At 43.5% G+C, this 15,237-nt stretch overlaps 1 protein-coding gene across 1 annotated transcript in view; it reads left to right on the top strand.

The window, feature by feature from the left end:
- LOC118365930 (synapsin-3-like) overlaps positions 1-15,237 on the top strand; it is a 124,483-nt gene that overhangs the window by 46,234 nt on the left and 63,012 nt on the right. Inside the window, 2 exon segments of the mRNA XM_052491828.1 lie at positions 13,861-14,017; positions 14,520-14,609. Coding sequence (XP_052347788.1) covers positions 13,861-14,017; positions 14,520-14,609 — 247 coding nt within the window.

Raw genomic sequence — 15,237 nt, forward strand, 5'->3', positions numbered from 1 at the left:
TATTTGTACTATTTTCTACATTGTATTATAATAGTGAAGACATCAAAACTATGAAATGACACATATGGAATCATGTAGTAACCAAAAAAGTGTTAAACCAATCAAAATACGTTTTAGATTCTTCAAAGTAGCCACCCTTTGCCTTCATGACAGCTTCGCACACTCTTGGCATTCTCTCAACCAGCTTCACCTGGAATGCTTTTCCAACAGTCTTGAAGGAGTTCCCACATATGCTGAGTACTTGTTGGATGCGTTTCTTTTACTCTGTGATCCAACTCATCCCAAATTATCTCAATTGTGTTGAGGTTTGGGTGATTGTGGAGGCTTTCCTTCTTGGTCAAATATCCGTTACACAGCCTGGAGGTGTGTTGGGTCATTGTCCTGTTGAAAAACATATGCGCAAACCAGATGGGATGGTGTATCGCTGCAGAATGCTGTGTTGGCCATGCTGGTTAAGTGTGCCTTGAATTCTAAATAAATCACTGACAGTGTCACCCGCAAAGCATCCCCACACCATCACACCTCCTGCTCTATGCTTTACGTTGAGAACTACACATGCAGAGATCATCCGTTCACCTACTCTGTCTCACAAAGACACAGAGATTGGAACCAAAAATCTCAAATTTGGACTCATCATCCCAAAATACAGATTTCCACCGGTCTAATGTCCATTGCTCATGTTTCTCGACCCAAGCAAGTCTCTTCTTCTTATTGGTGTCCTTTAGTAGTGGTTTCTTTGCAGCAAATCGACCATGAAGGCCTGATTCACGCAGTCTCCTCTGAACAGTTGATGTTGAGATGTGTCTGTTACTTGAACTTTGTGAAGCATTTATTTGGGCGGCAATCTGAGGCGCACTTAACTCTAAAGAACTCTGCAGCAGAGGTAACTCTGGCTCTTCTGTTCCTGTGGCGGTCCTAATGAGAGCCAGTTTTATCATAGTGCTTGATGTTTTTTGCAACAGCACTTGATTAAACTTTCTAAGTTCTTGAAATCTTCCATATTGACAGACCTTCATGTCTTAAAGTAAAGATGGATTGTAGTTTATCTTTGCTTATTTGAACTGTTCTTGCCATAATATGGACTTGGTCTTTTACCAAATAAGGCTATCTTCTGTATACCACCCCTACCTTGTCACAACACAACTGATTGGCCTGATCACCAACAATGACGAGGCAGCCTATAGGGAGGAGGTCCGAGACCCGATTGTGTGGTGCAAGGACAACAACCTCTCCCTCAATATGATCAAGACAAAGGAGATGATTGTGGACTACAGCAAAAGGTGGACCGAGCACACCTGCATTCTCATCGAAGTGGCTATAGTGGACCAGCTTGAGAGTTTCAAGTTTGTTGGTGTCCACATCACCAACAAATGAACATGGTGCAAGCACACCAAGACAGTCGTGTAGAGGGCACGAAAAACCTATTCCCCCTCAGGAGACTGAAAAGATTTGGCATGGGTCCTCAGATCCTCAAAAGGTTCTACAGCTGCACCATCCTGATGAGTTGCATCATTGCCTGGTATGGCAGCTGCTCGTTCTCCGACCACAAGGCACTACAGAGGGTAGTGCGTACAGCCCAGTACATCACTGGGGCCAAGTTTCCTGCCATCCAGGACCTCTATACCAGGCGGTGTCAGAGGAAGGCCCTAAAAATGTTCAAACACTCCAGCCACCCTAGTCATAGACTGTTCTCTCACGGCAAGCGGTTCCGGAGTGCCAAGTCTAGGTCCAAGAGGCTTCTAAACAGCTTCTACCCCCAAGCCATAAGACTCCTGAACACTAATATTTCTACCTAGACTATTTGAATTTTGGGGGGTATTTTCTTAAAACTCTTTTGTTGGTTAAGGGCTTGTAAGTAAGAATATCACTGTATGGTCTACACCTGTTGTATTAGGTGCATGTGACCAATACAATTTGATTTGATTTAAAGCATCAGACAAGCTCAATTCATATAGTTGTTTTTATAAAAAAAATCATAGGGAATGTCTACAGTATATTTGATGTTTGAAAATACTACCAATCGATTGGTCCAAAGAACAGATGACTTTTGGTCGACAAAAGTTTTTGTAGTCGGGGACAGCGCTACCACACACTGTAGTATCCCTCAATCATGTGTAGTACTATATATAATGTTGTAGAATACTAAAGTAATTACTACAGTAATGTCTGCAAAAACACTACATTTGTTTTAACTATAGTAAATACTACAGTGTTTAATTTGCATATATCCTGCCCATCCCCTTCCCCCACATCCGAATTTGTGTCACCTGAAAGAGAGAATAAAGGGGAGGGTCAAAATCAAAAGTACCAGTCAGTATCTGGGTCCTTCTGTAGCTCAGTTGGTAGAGCATGGCGCTTGTAACGCCAGGGTAGTGGGTTCGATTCCCGGGACCACCCATACGTAGAATGTATGCACACATGACTGTAAGTCGCTTTGGATAAAAGCGTCTGCTAAATGGCATATATTATTATTATATTATGGTGTGGCCACCAGGACTAAGGACACTGTATTAAGTACTGCAGAGCATCTCCTCCTCATGGACTGCACCAGATTTGCCAGATCTTGCTGTGAGATGTCACTCCATCTTTGCTTGACACACATTCCCCTATGCCATACAATAGTATAGCCTATCACTGCCTATACTCAGAAGATATTCAGAATTTACTGTAGTCTATAAACAATTCTGTATTAGTGCCTAAGCTAGGCTAATAATGACTACTTAATGTTACATTTTATTCTTGGCCTCAATGAAAACAAATCTTACAAATCCTATATGCTTTGAGACACATTCCTAAAGATAATCATATCGGATAAACAGCATGTTTCCTGAGGACCTCAGATTAAAGGCATTATATTTTATAACATAAATTGTGTGTGTGTGTGTGTGTGTGTGTGTGTGTGTGTGTGTGTGTGTGTGTGTGTGTGTGTGTGTGTGTGTGTGTGTGTACATAAAGTGTGTACTGTACATGTAAGTAGTTGGTTCTCACAGCTTTCAAACTGCTGTGTGTGTATTTGTGTGTGCGCCTGTGTGTATTTGTGTGTGTCCTGGTCAGTTTATAGGGCTCCTGCTGTTCCGTACGTGCAGGGCTGCGTAAATAAGGGCCATGTTCCGTTCAGCATTCTGACCCTTGGCATCTGGCTGCGGGTGCGCTCCCTAAACACTTCCCCACTTCCCCTCACCTCTACTGGCCTATCAAGGCAGCACACTTTCTCACAGTTCTGTGGTTTCAGACTTGTTTATTCAAGTGGAACTTCTTAGAAGTGCACTGTTTCATTTGTTTGTCATATATCAACTAAACTGTAACAAGTGTACTGTTACCCTGTGGGTTTTGATGCGGCCGATGAATATGTAATTGCGTTGCGTGACTGCACATGCACTTGTATGGGAGCACAAATGACAACAAAACAATGTAGAACATGAAGATTCAAGCTTTTGTACATGACTTGGTCCTCATATGATGACGTTAGGAGGACCTGCTGTTACTGGGTATTAGAAAAATTCAAGTGGTTCTGCCCTTGTTAATTTCTGCCTTGGAGTAGAGGCAGGCAGGTTTTTGAGCATATATGGTGCGTTCTCGTTCGTGCAAGAGTCGCATCCAATACGTGCCGTCACCCGTTTTGGTTTCCTTTAGCTATTTCTGCCAAACCCCTCCAGCCCAACTGCTGAACTTAACTTAAAGCAGAAACACTGGTCTGGCAAAGTGTTTCACGATTATAGCAATGGAGCATGATTAGCCACAGCAAAAAGACTCAGATCAGCACAGCCAAAGGTTTCTTCTCCACAGTCCGGCTTCTCCTGTGATGAATAAACTGAAATCCAATCGGGGAGGTGATTACAGTAATGGCAAACACAGCATCCTGCCCAGTGATGCTAGTAGCAATACTGAGATGTGAATAAGTAACTGCCTGTCTGCCTGGACTGGGTTGGGCGATTCAATATGGCCACTTGTTTACCTGTTATGTGCATACAACGTACAGTGAAAAACACCCACACTCACACTAAGTGCTGGATTAGGCCAAGTGAAGGACAGTTATATAGGGCGGGATAGCTCGTACTGTTTGACGGCTCCCAGAGACCTCACTATGCCTGTCTTATCTGGCTTGGGGTCCCTCAGGGTTGCGTAAGTACCCCACTGTGATTAGAGGGCAAAGTGTTTTTATTCAGGCATGCAAAGGACAAATTTGGCATGTTTTTGCAAAGTGATTACTAGTGTATAAGAGTCTGGTTTTGTTAGGGAGCTACCACGGGACCAGATCAGGTGGACTGTTGTGGCGTCGGTCATTTACCCTTACTTATCTTGATACCCATTAATGTTAAAAGATAACCTATTATAATAATCAATTACATATTTTGAAACGATGACAAGTAGTAGGACATGAATTGTTACCTGTTCAGACAGAAGTAATGCCCATAAAACGGGTCTGAATGTTTTTTTATTTCCAATATCCACAAATCATTCACATTTGTTTTTTCCTCAAATGATTGCTTATGTGCACTTTTCTGTGTGTGTGAAATATTACTGATTTTAGATGTGTCTGATTTGACATTTTCTTACATTTTTTGTAAAACGCTATATATCCATTGTTTAGTTTTAATGAAATGCTTGTATGCTGTATATTTGACTGTGATATGTTGTTATCTCACAATGAATGCACTTACTGGAGCATCTGCTAAATTACTATTATGTACTAATTATACTAATACATACTAATTATGTCAAATGTAAATGTTTTACATACATATCTCATATGACTGGATTAAATTATAATATCATTATATATAAATGTATCATTTGTACATTATTATAATTGTTTGTTATTTGTTACCTTTGACTGTGTAAAACCTAGCAGTACTATTATTATTTCTGAGAGTAAAGCGGATTGATTCCATTTTGCAAAAAAACTCTGAAATGAAACCATCAAGTGATTTTAAACAAATGCATGTCTGTCATTGAACAACCCTATTCCATTATTAGATACCATTCTCTATAAACAATAAAAGCAAATTTACCAATATTTCTGAAAATGGATATATAGCGTTTTCGGGAATGAATCTTTTCAATTGTACAGATAAGTTCCTCCATACCTGAAGACATGTTGATTTCACTGTCCTTGAACACTTCCGGAGACCAGAACAAATAGTCTCTGTAGATTTGGTGTTGATTTACAAAGTGTACATACAAATGTAAAAACAGGTAAGCATTGTAGGTGTAACGACCAAAGACCTGAACTGCATACCAAAGCACCTTGCTTATCCAGAGCCATACTATTTTGTAGTAGACAGGTAGTGGAAGGGAGTCCCTAAACCCTGTCGTGGCTGACTGCAGGGCCCCATCCTCCCTCTGCATTCCTCCCTGTCCCCACACCCCCAGATCTGCAGCCAGTCTCACAGATGGCGCAGGGAGATTGCATTAGCAGATACTTGTCTGTTATTCTTTTCTAATAATCTATCCCATAAGCGACCATAACCGGCCCTACACAGCCAGACAGGGTTGTGCGTCTGAGTCCCGAAGGCACATATACTGTAGTGTGACGGGGCCTGTCTCTCCTTAAACTACATCAGGTGGAGATTACTGAACTAAGCCCAACCACGCAGAGGTTTCATGTCGGCCTAAACACACACTCGCTCTATACACACTGTACACACACAGGTTCACACACATGTAAAGGAGCATGTTCCTCATGAATCTACACTAAATCGACCCCCAGAATTGAGACACAGACATGTCATGCACACGCACACGCACACACACACACAATTGAATCACCTTTTTTTCCGCTAAAGACCCTTGCTACTGTACTTCAATCAGACCTAATACCTCAGACGGGTTTACCTTATAACAGAGCAAATAAATCCGTCTCGCAGACAGACACGCTGAAGTCATGCATGAGCTTAACAAACCTGAGGATGGTTTCCCCCCGAAAGCACCACCAGGCTTTAATACAAATACTATACAGCTCAGAATGAGGCCTGATGCCAATTTCTATAATGTTTTCCTGAATACAAATGGTCCCTCTAAACCACTCTAACTCATAACACTAATTTCCATGTCTGCCATAGGTAATTTACTAGTGCTATATCACTGCCTCGCTCCTGGCCCGCAATTCACATCTGATGCTTTTCATATTAACAGTGTAAGTGCACTTGAGGGACTCGTCTTCGTATCAGAATCCACCACCGCCGCGCAATCACCATTTAGCTGCAAGACACATCGTAATTCGTCTGTCATGTAGATCGAATATCACATTTTCCACTTGAATTAACTATGTATCTTACCCACTACACTGAGTGAACAAAACATTAGGAACACTTTCCTAATATTGAGTTGCACCCCCCTTTTGCCCTCAGAACAGTCTCAATTCGTTGTCGGAAGCGTTCCACAAGGATGCTGGCCTATTTTGACTCCAATGCGTCCCACAGTTGTGTCAAGTTGGCTGGATGTCTTTTAGGTGGTGGACCATTTCTGGTCACACTTGAAACTGTTGTTGAACACCTAGTAGCTTTGCAGTTCTTGGCACGGTCAAACCGTTGCACCTGGCACCTGCTTTGCATACCCTGTTCAAAGGCATTTAAATAAATCTTCACCTTCTGAATGGTGCACATACAGCATCTATGTCAAAATTGTCTGAAGGCTTATTTAACCTCCCCTTCATCTACGGTGCCTTCAGAAAGTATACAGACCCCTTGACTTTTTCCACAATTTGTTACGTTGCAGCCTTATTCTGAAATGGATTGAATAAATTGGCACACAATTCCCCATAATGAAAAGCAAAAACAGGTTTTTACATTTTTTTTGCAACTGTATAGAGATAAAAACGTATTCAGACCCTTTGCTATGAGACTCGAAATTGAGTTTACTGTTTCCATTGATCATCCTTGTGATTTCTACAACTTGATTGGAGTCCACCTGTGGCAAATTCTATTGATTGGACATGATTTGGAAAGGCACACACCTGTCTATATAAGGTCCCACAGTTGACAGTGCATGTCAGAGCTAGAAACCAAGCCATGAGGTCGAAGGAATTGTCCGTAGAGCTCCGAGACAGGATTGGGTCAAGGCACAGATCTGGGGAAGGGAACCAAAACATTTTTTTTGCAGCATTGAAGGTCCCCAAGAACACAGTGGTCTCCGTCATTCTTAAATGGAAGAAGTTTGGAACCACCAAGACTCTTCCTAGAGCTGGCCGGCCGGACAAACTGAGCAATCGTGGAAAAGGGCCTTGGACAAGGAGGTGACCAAGAACCCGATGGTCACTCTGACAGAGCTCCAGAGTTCCTCTGTGAAGATGGGAGAACTTTCCAGAAGGACAACCATCTCTGCGTCACTCCACCAATCAGGTTTTTATGGTAGAGTGGCCAGACGGAAGCCACTCCTCACTAAAAGGCACATGACATCCCGCTTGGAGTTTGCCAAAAGGCACCAAAAGACACTGACCATGAGAAACGCAATTCTCTGTTCTGATGAAACAAAGATGGAACACTTTGGCTTGAATGCCAAGCGTCACGTTTGGAGGAATCCTGCCACTATCCCTACGGTGAATCATGGTGATAGCAGCATCATGCTGTGGGATGTTTGTCAGCAGCAGGGACTGGGAGACTAGTCAGGATCGAGGCAAGGATGAACGGAGCAAAGTACAGAGATCCTTGATGAGAACCTGCTCCCGAGCGTTCAGGACCACAGACTGGGGCAAAGGTTCACCTTCAAACAGGACAACGACCCTAAGCACACAGCCAAGACAATGCAGGGGTGCCTTCGGAACAAGTCTCTGAATGTCATTGAGTGGCCCAGCCAGAGCCCAGACTTGAACCCAATCGAACATCTCTGGAGGGAGCAGAAAATAGCTGTGCAGCAACGCTCCCCATCCAACCTGACAGAGCTTGAGAGGGTCTGCAGAGAAGGGTGGGAGAAACTCCCCAAATACAGGTGTGCCAAGCTTGTAGCTTCATACCCAAGAAGACTCGATGTCAAAGGTACTTCAACAAAGTACTGAGTAAAGAGTCTGAATACTTATGTAAATGTGATATTTCCGTTTTATATTTTCTGTAAATTATCAAACATTATGAGGAATGATGGAAGGGGAAAAAATTCATACATTTTAGAACAAGTCTGTAACCTAACTAAATGTCAAAGGGGTCTGAATACTCTCCGAATGGACTGTATACTGATTTGAAAGAGCAGGTGTTTCTAATGTTTCGTACACTCAGTGCATGTCTTATGTTGTCTAGCCATGGTAGGGGGTGTATTCACCATTTCTCTGACCCTTGGTGCTCCTTAGGAGCTCTGCATGCATTCCTCACTGGACCGTGGCCAGGGCAGTGGTCTTTACTGGCAGGCTTGACTGCATGACTGCGCCACCGCCCATCATGGTCCTGAGATGCAGCCAGGCCTGCCTGGTGGCGCTGGGTCTGGGATCGTGACTGTGACTGCTAGCCACAGTACGACCGCTCCCCTAGCTGCTCAGAATAGTCCAAGTGGTCCATAACATGTTCCTCTCCCAAATGCATATTTTACTGGACTCATTCTCTCTCTTTCTCATTCCCTCTCTTTCACTTCGTTATTTTTCTTTGTAGTTATTAAAGACATGCTCCGGTACTTTGGCGACTAAGAAAGTATTTTTTAAACCTCCTGCTGTGTCAATGTGTACATGCAATCTATGAGCAGGATGAATGCCTTACCTAAATTAGCCACGAAATCCCAACTTTGAAAGCGACTGTTTTCTTGAAGCTGTGCTGCACTATTTTCTCTACATTTTCCCTCCACGAGTTCTAGCCAATGAGCTTCAGCCCCTCACATTTGAGTGACAGCTAGCAAGAGACCTGCCCAGCGTTATCCAATGTAGTTGTAGGGTGGGCGCAACGGCTCAGTGGACACAGCAGAGAGAGAGATGATGTGGTGTATGTATACGTATGTGACACAGTACACCATTTTCGGGTACCACTTTTGGTTTGTGAGTGCTACTTTCAGAACTACTGTCTAAAAAGTATACAAAAGTAATGGAGCATCTCTTTAATTTGAACATAATGAAATGTATTATAATTTCTCTCTGTTTTTTCTTTTGTTTTTATTACTCCTCTCTCCCCTTTCCCATCCTTCTCCGTCCATCCACAAATTACAATTCTAAATGCAATCGCGTGTTAACATGTTTTTTTGATGGCTACGATTAAAAATAGCTATTTTTATTTCTCAATCTCAACTCCCATCAGCCATTCGAGTGCATAGGCTAAAGTCAACGGTAGGCAGGCTATGAGCGCAACACCAACCACTTTACAATGTGAGTTTGAGGCAGTATAATTGTTTGAAACCTGAACGTTTTACTTTCCTTTGAATAATGAGGAATGTCTGTCTTACTTTGTGGAGGCAATTGCAAGACTCTCTCTCACTTCACCTCACTCTCCCTTTCCCATCATTCTCCATCCATTCTTTAAAGCTAGGCTTGGAGTGTTAACTTTCTGTAGGTACGCTCTCGCTCTCTCTCTCTCTCTCTCTCTCTCTCTCTCTCTCTCTCTCTCTCTCTCTCTTTTCTCTCTCTTTCTCTCTCTTTCTCTCTCTTTCTCTCTCTTTCTCTCTCTTTCTCTCTTTCTCTCTCTTTCTCTCTCTCTCTCTCTCTCTCTCTCTCTCTCTCTCTCTCTCTCTCTCTCTCTCTCTCTCTCTCTCTCTCTCTCTCTCTCATTCTCTCTCATTCTCTCTCATTCTCTCTCATTCTCTCTCATTCTCTCTCATTCTCTCTCTCTCTCTCTCTCTCATTCTCTCATACCCCCTCTCTCTCTCTTGGTTTCTCCTTCACTCACTCTCCCTTTCCCATCATTCATCAATGTTGGTCTGGGCTTGGTGTCTGGTGATAGCTGTCCCTTAGGCACGTTCTCTGTAGACCAAACGGGTGCAAAATAACACAATGTCCTCTTGTTCTGAGCAATGCGCTGCAGTCAACACGTGTAACCTTTGTGGAACACTTTGTGAGCTTGAACCGTATTACCCTTATCAACCTGAGGCAGACAGATTGGATGGAGATTACTCTACCAGCAGACCTTTGAGGCTGGCAAGAGGGCATTACAAGGATGAATGTACATGCATTGCAATTCAGAATAGATCTCCCAGAGGAGTCAATGAAAAGGTCAAAGATGTGGAAGATAAATTTACTTAGAGAATAGAATGGCAGGCGATTATCGTGTTTGACTGGTTGTCTCTCCCCCCCCCCCTGACATGCTTCAAGGTCTGAAAACAGCCATAGCCACAAATGAGATTGTTTATCATGATGATAATATCCTACCTCCCTGCCCCAGTAGTACTGACTTCACACATGGGGGAAATCTGCTCCATGATTCAACACAGCACCAACACAGAAACGGCATCTACACTGAAAACCCAATTACGGAAGTAAGGGGTAAAGCCAAGTTCATTAATGCAAACGTTCCAATAAATCCTGTCCCACAGTTTGCTGCAATTTAAGGCAATTGCCATGGTTACCATCAAAGCCAACTGAACTCTAACAAACTCTGAACATGTACCAGCAAGACGCCCAGTAGTAGTGACTATGGCATGGACTCGTGTGCGCTGCTCTGCCTTCTTAACAACACTATCAACAAGGCAAGTCCTACAGGCCCTAGACTACTGTTCAGTAGTGTGGTCAGGTGCAACAAAGAGGGACTTTGCAGTTGGCTCAGAACAGGGCATCACGGCTGGCTCTTAAAAGTACACGGAGAACTAACATTAATGACATGCATGTCAATCTCTCATGGCTCAAAGTGGATTTACTTCATCACTACTTGTTTTTGTATGAGGTGTTGACAAGCTGAATGTACCGAGGTGTCTGTTTAAAATACTTGCACACAGCTCAGACACCCATGCATACCCCACAAGACATGCTACCAGAGGTCTAGAACAGTCCAGAACAGACTATGGGAGGTGCACAGTACTACATACAGTAGAGCCATGACTACATGGAATTCTATTCCACATCAGGCAACTGATGAAAAAAGTAGAATCAGATTTTTAAAAAACAGGTGAAAATATACCTTATGGAAGGTACATGTGAAGAGACACACACAAAGGTACAGACACATGCATACGCATACATTGTGAGTTTGTTGTTGGTATTAAACATTTTGTATTGTAGATATGTACAGTAGTGGTGTAATAATGTTAAATGATGTACTGTTTTATATTTAGTTTTATATGTAATGTAAGTGTTTTAATATGTTTGGACCCCAGGAAGAGTGCTAATGGGGATCCCTAATAAATACAAGTGTGTGTGTGTGTGTGTGTGTGTGTGTGTGTGTGTGTGTGTGTGTGCGTGCGTGTGTGTGTGTGTGTGTGTGTGTGTGTGTGTGTGTGTGTGTGTGTGCGTGCGTGCGTGCGTGCGTGCGTGCGTGCGCTCTATCTGTTCTCCCACTCTGCTCACCCTCTCTCCCTAAGGAACCCAATTCCATTTGGCTATTACAAAGCAGAACCTTCAATTCCACATAAATACAGGACATCCCTACCTCACATCTCGGCATCATCATCTCCGTCCCCATTAAGCATCCTTTTTATTGCAACACTGATGAACAATTTAAAGGGTGCATTAGCATATTGGCAGTGAAGCGATCACCATTGGGCCTGAGCGATTGGGATTGTAAAGCACAAAATACATTTAATACACAGCTTTGGCGTGATCCACAACCCACAGGGAGCATTACTCGGGCAGAAGGACTCCGATTTGGGAAACCGATAACAAAGTTAATGGCTGGAATAAGCGTGTTAATGCTGCAGCTCTATAGGGCAATGCTGCTATGAGCCGTTGCCTGGCTAAAAACAGTCACATCATCACAACTTGCACTTCTATGTTCATGATGAGCAGTAAATAGGTTGTACAGATAGGTGCATGCAGCATACGCCTGTGGCTGCTCACATAAGCCGTTATTGACGCTTTATAGTTCTTGTACACTCTTGTGCCCTTCAAAGTGAAGTTATACCAAAACAACAAACCTGGTGCGTCAGGTGCCAGTGCATGTGATGTGGGCACTTCGACGTGGTATGAGCAAGGTTTGTGTCAGTCTGTCCCTCAATAAACCGATGTAGAAATAGATCGGCCCTTGGTCCAGTGCCACTACTGTGGCTGAGCAGTATGCAGTGAGCCCTTGGTCCAGTGCCACTACTGTGGCTGAGCAGTATGCAGTGAGCCCTTGGTCCAGTGCCACCTTGGCTGAGCAGTGAGCACAACAACACTTTTAAAGAGAGCAGCTGTAGCCTTCGTGTCGCCGTGACCACGACAGCTCTCACTGAGTCCTGAGTTGTGCCTCAGGTCTGCTGTCTTACATAATGCAACACTTCCATGGCTCCAAGTGTGTGCGTGCGTGCGTGCGTGCGCTACTGTCTCAGTCCACAAGCTGCACCAGATGGCTGCTCTCCAGCCCAGGGGTGTGTGTGTGTGTGTGTGTGTGTGTGTGTGTGTGTGTGTGTGTGTGTGTGTGTGTGTGTGTGTGTGTGTGTGTGTGTGTGTGTGTGTGTGTGTGTGTGTGTGTGTGTGTGTGTGTGTGTGTGTGTGTGTGTGTGAAAGAGGGTGAATGATAGTATTGGAGACAATATGGTTACAGCGCATGTGGCTCAGTTGGTAGAGCATGGTGCTTGCAATGGCAGGGTTGCGGGTTTGATTTCCATGGGGAAAAAGTATAAAAATGTACGCACTTATAAATGACAAAAATGTAAATATACGAATATCAACTCAATCAACACCTAGTACCTTTGCCAGAGGTTTCTAGACGTTGATTCATTGAGAACAGCTAAAGTCCATTGGAAATAACTTTCAACAGCTCATGGACTTGTCAGGCTGAAGCAATGAATTCAGACGAAAGCATCAAAATGTTACCATTCGCCAAACTGTAAATTACAATCAGAGCATTCAGAACAGTTACCAGCCATTTGAAAGAGAACTTAATTTACATCCCTCAGCCCAGCCAGCACAGATCCATCCAAGATAGCCAACCTACCTGAATCTAAGCTGAATTAATCTTTGGGGGGGGGGGGACATAATATCCCTGCATACCTGCCTTCAGTTAAAGAGTGGAATTTTCTCCCTCTTTATCTTAATCATAGCAAGATGGGATACAATCCTCCCGGGTCCCTGATGGGTTACTTGGCCTTGTTCCCAGAACAGTTTGTAATGAGAGGGATTAGGCTGCGTTAATTGGATAGATGGTCCAAAAAGATTAGCTTCTCTGACTCTGACCAGCGTTCCTTTGTTCGCCCTCCTCCTATGGCCTTTGAATAATGGAGCTTTTTTCCTCCTTGTAAATAGTGAGCTGCCTGTAATCTTAACGTGTTAATGCGGTGACAGATACTATCGGTCTGGGCTCTGAGCAGTTACAGCTGCTGTGTTGGACTTTGGAAAGGCTCTACGATGACTACTGTCGTTGCAGTTCGACTGCTTGAGGTCTGGAACTTGAGTGACAAAGTCAGTAATTGAAATACAGTATGCATGCACCAATCTTTGTGATTTAATATATATGCTAAAGATACATTTGTAACAAAAATCCAGGTCTCTAAAATGCCCAACTGGCAACAGTTTGTCTGTCTCCACAGTGTAGTGTAGTGTCATCAGCAGTCCATGAGGCACACGCCACTGGACACAGACGTCAATTTAACATCTATTCCACGTAGGTTCAACGTCTTTTTATTGAAATGACGTGGAAACGTTAATTCAACAAGCGTGTGCCCAGTGGTACAGATGTTTTCTTCCCGTTTCTATCAATGTTTTGGTCGAAGCAGATAATGTGAAAGTCAGGGTGGTAGAATGTGCCCTTACTTTTACTTTACCTTGACATCAGCATGTTGTTGGTTTTTCCGTTATCTCATGTCCCACTTTGTTTTGTCTTTCTCCAGATCCTTCAAGCCAGACTTTGTCCTGATTCGCCAGCATGCCTACAGCATGACTCCGGGCGAAGACTTCAGGAGCCTGGTGATTGGCCTTCAATACGGGGGAGTCGCCAGCATCAACTCCCTGCTCTCCATCTACAACTTCTGCAGCAAACCCTGGGTGGTGCGTGATCCATAACCTGCCTCCTCACCGCCGTTCCACCCCCCATCTTACCCCACATAAAGAGGCCCTTAGCGGCCACCTCAGACTGATTTATTTGGGCTATTAAAAGTAGCCATAACACCTGTTTCTGAAACAGCCAGACCAGGGGCCTCCAGTAAGACCCGTTATTATTCACCCTGTTTTAACAGCAGAGAGGCGGCCAGGCAAGGTGCGCTGGAGCTGGAGCCGGGCCAAGTTACATTTGTACCATGGCTACAGTCTTTAGAACCCAGACAAAACATGTTGGCGGTAGTAGACAAAACATTCTGGGAACTTACCTGTTTTAAAGGTCAAAGTTTCTCACTAAAAACATTTTTAATGGATAGGGCTGCATTCAGCTTTCAAGGTGTCAGTTTTTTTGTCTCCAGATAACTACAGATGTAGTATAAGACACTTTCTATCCCGCCTTCTATATACAGTAACTACGGTAGAATGGTGTCTCGTGTTTTGTTTCTGCTTGCAGTTTTCCCACATGATTGAGCTCTACCACTCCCTGGGCCCAGAGAAGTTCCCACTGAACGAACAGACCTTCTACCCCAACCACACCCAGATGGTGAGCGCCTTCCTGACACACTGTTTGTTTATAATGCGTGTTCTGCTTTACTGCGTTACCATCTTCATATAGACGTAGCACTCGGAATGAATGAACTCTGTATGTTTTCAGATCATCTTGATTTTTGCCCTTGTGACACTTGTCTTAACTTGGGGTAGACAAGTGTCACAAGGGCAAAAGCGGGAAACAGTGAGAAAGTAAGGGGAAAACACAGACCACTTGAAGAATGTTGTCCTCAAAGTAGTCATAACAAAATAATTGTTATGTCTCAGTGCAACACTATGGGCATCACAACACTGAAGCCCATGGATCTTAAAGAGACAGTGCCAGGTAAGTAGGTTTAAGGTTGCTCCAAACTATCAAGTGTAGCAGCTGGACATGTTTCTATGAACATATTTTCTAGGCCAATGACAAACAGGTGGGATTGATTAGCCTCTTAGTGACAGCCTTGTTGGAGCTTGCTACCATTTCATAAACCATCTCTAATGGTATTTATAAAGCAATTTTTTAATGCGCTTACCTATTTACTGGTGTAATCTAACTGGTGCAAAGTTGAATGTGCAAGTCGGAACAATTGTGTGTAATTCCATTATGTAATGTAGCTCCTGATTTTGCAGATTGTTCTATG

This window comes from Oncorhynchus keta, chromosome 33, assembly GCF_023373465.1.
Source record: "Oncorhynchus keta strain PuntledgeMale-10-30-2019 chromosome 33, Oket_V2, whole genome shotgun sequence".
NCBI classification, from domain to species: domain Eukaryota; kingdom Metazoa; phylum Chordata; class Actinopteri; order Salmoniformes; family Salmonidae; genus Oncorhynchus; species Oncorhynchus keta.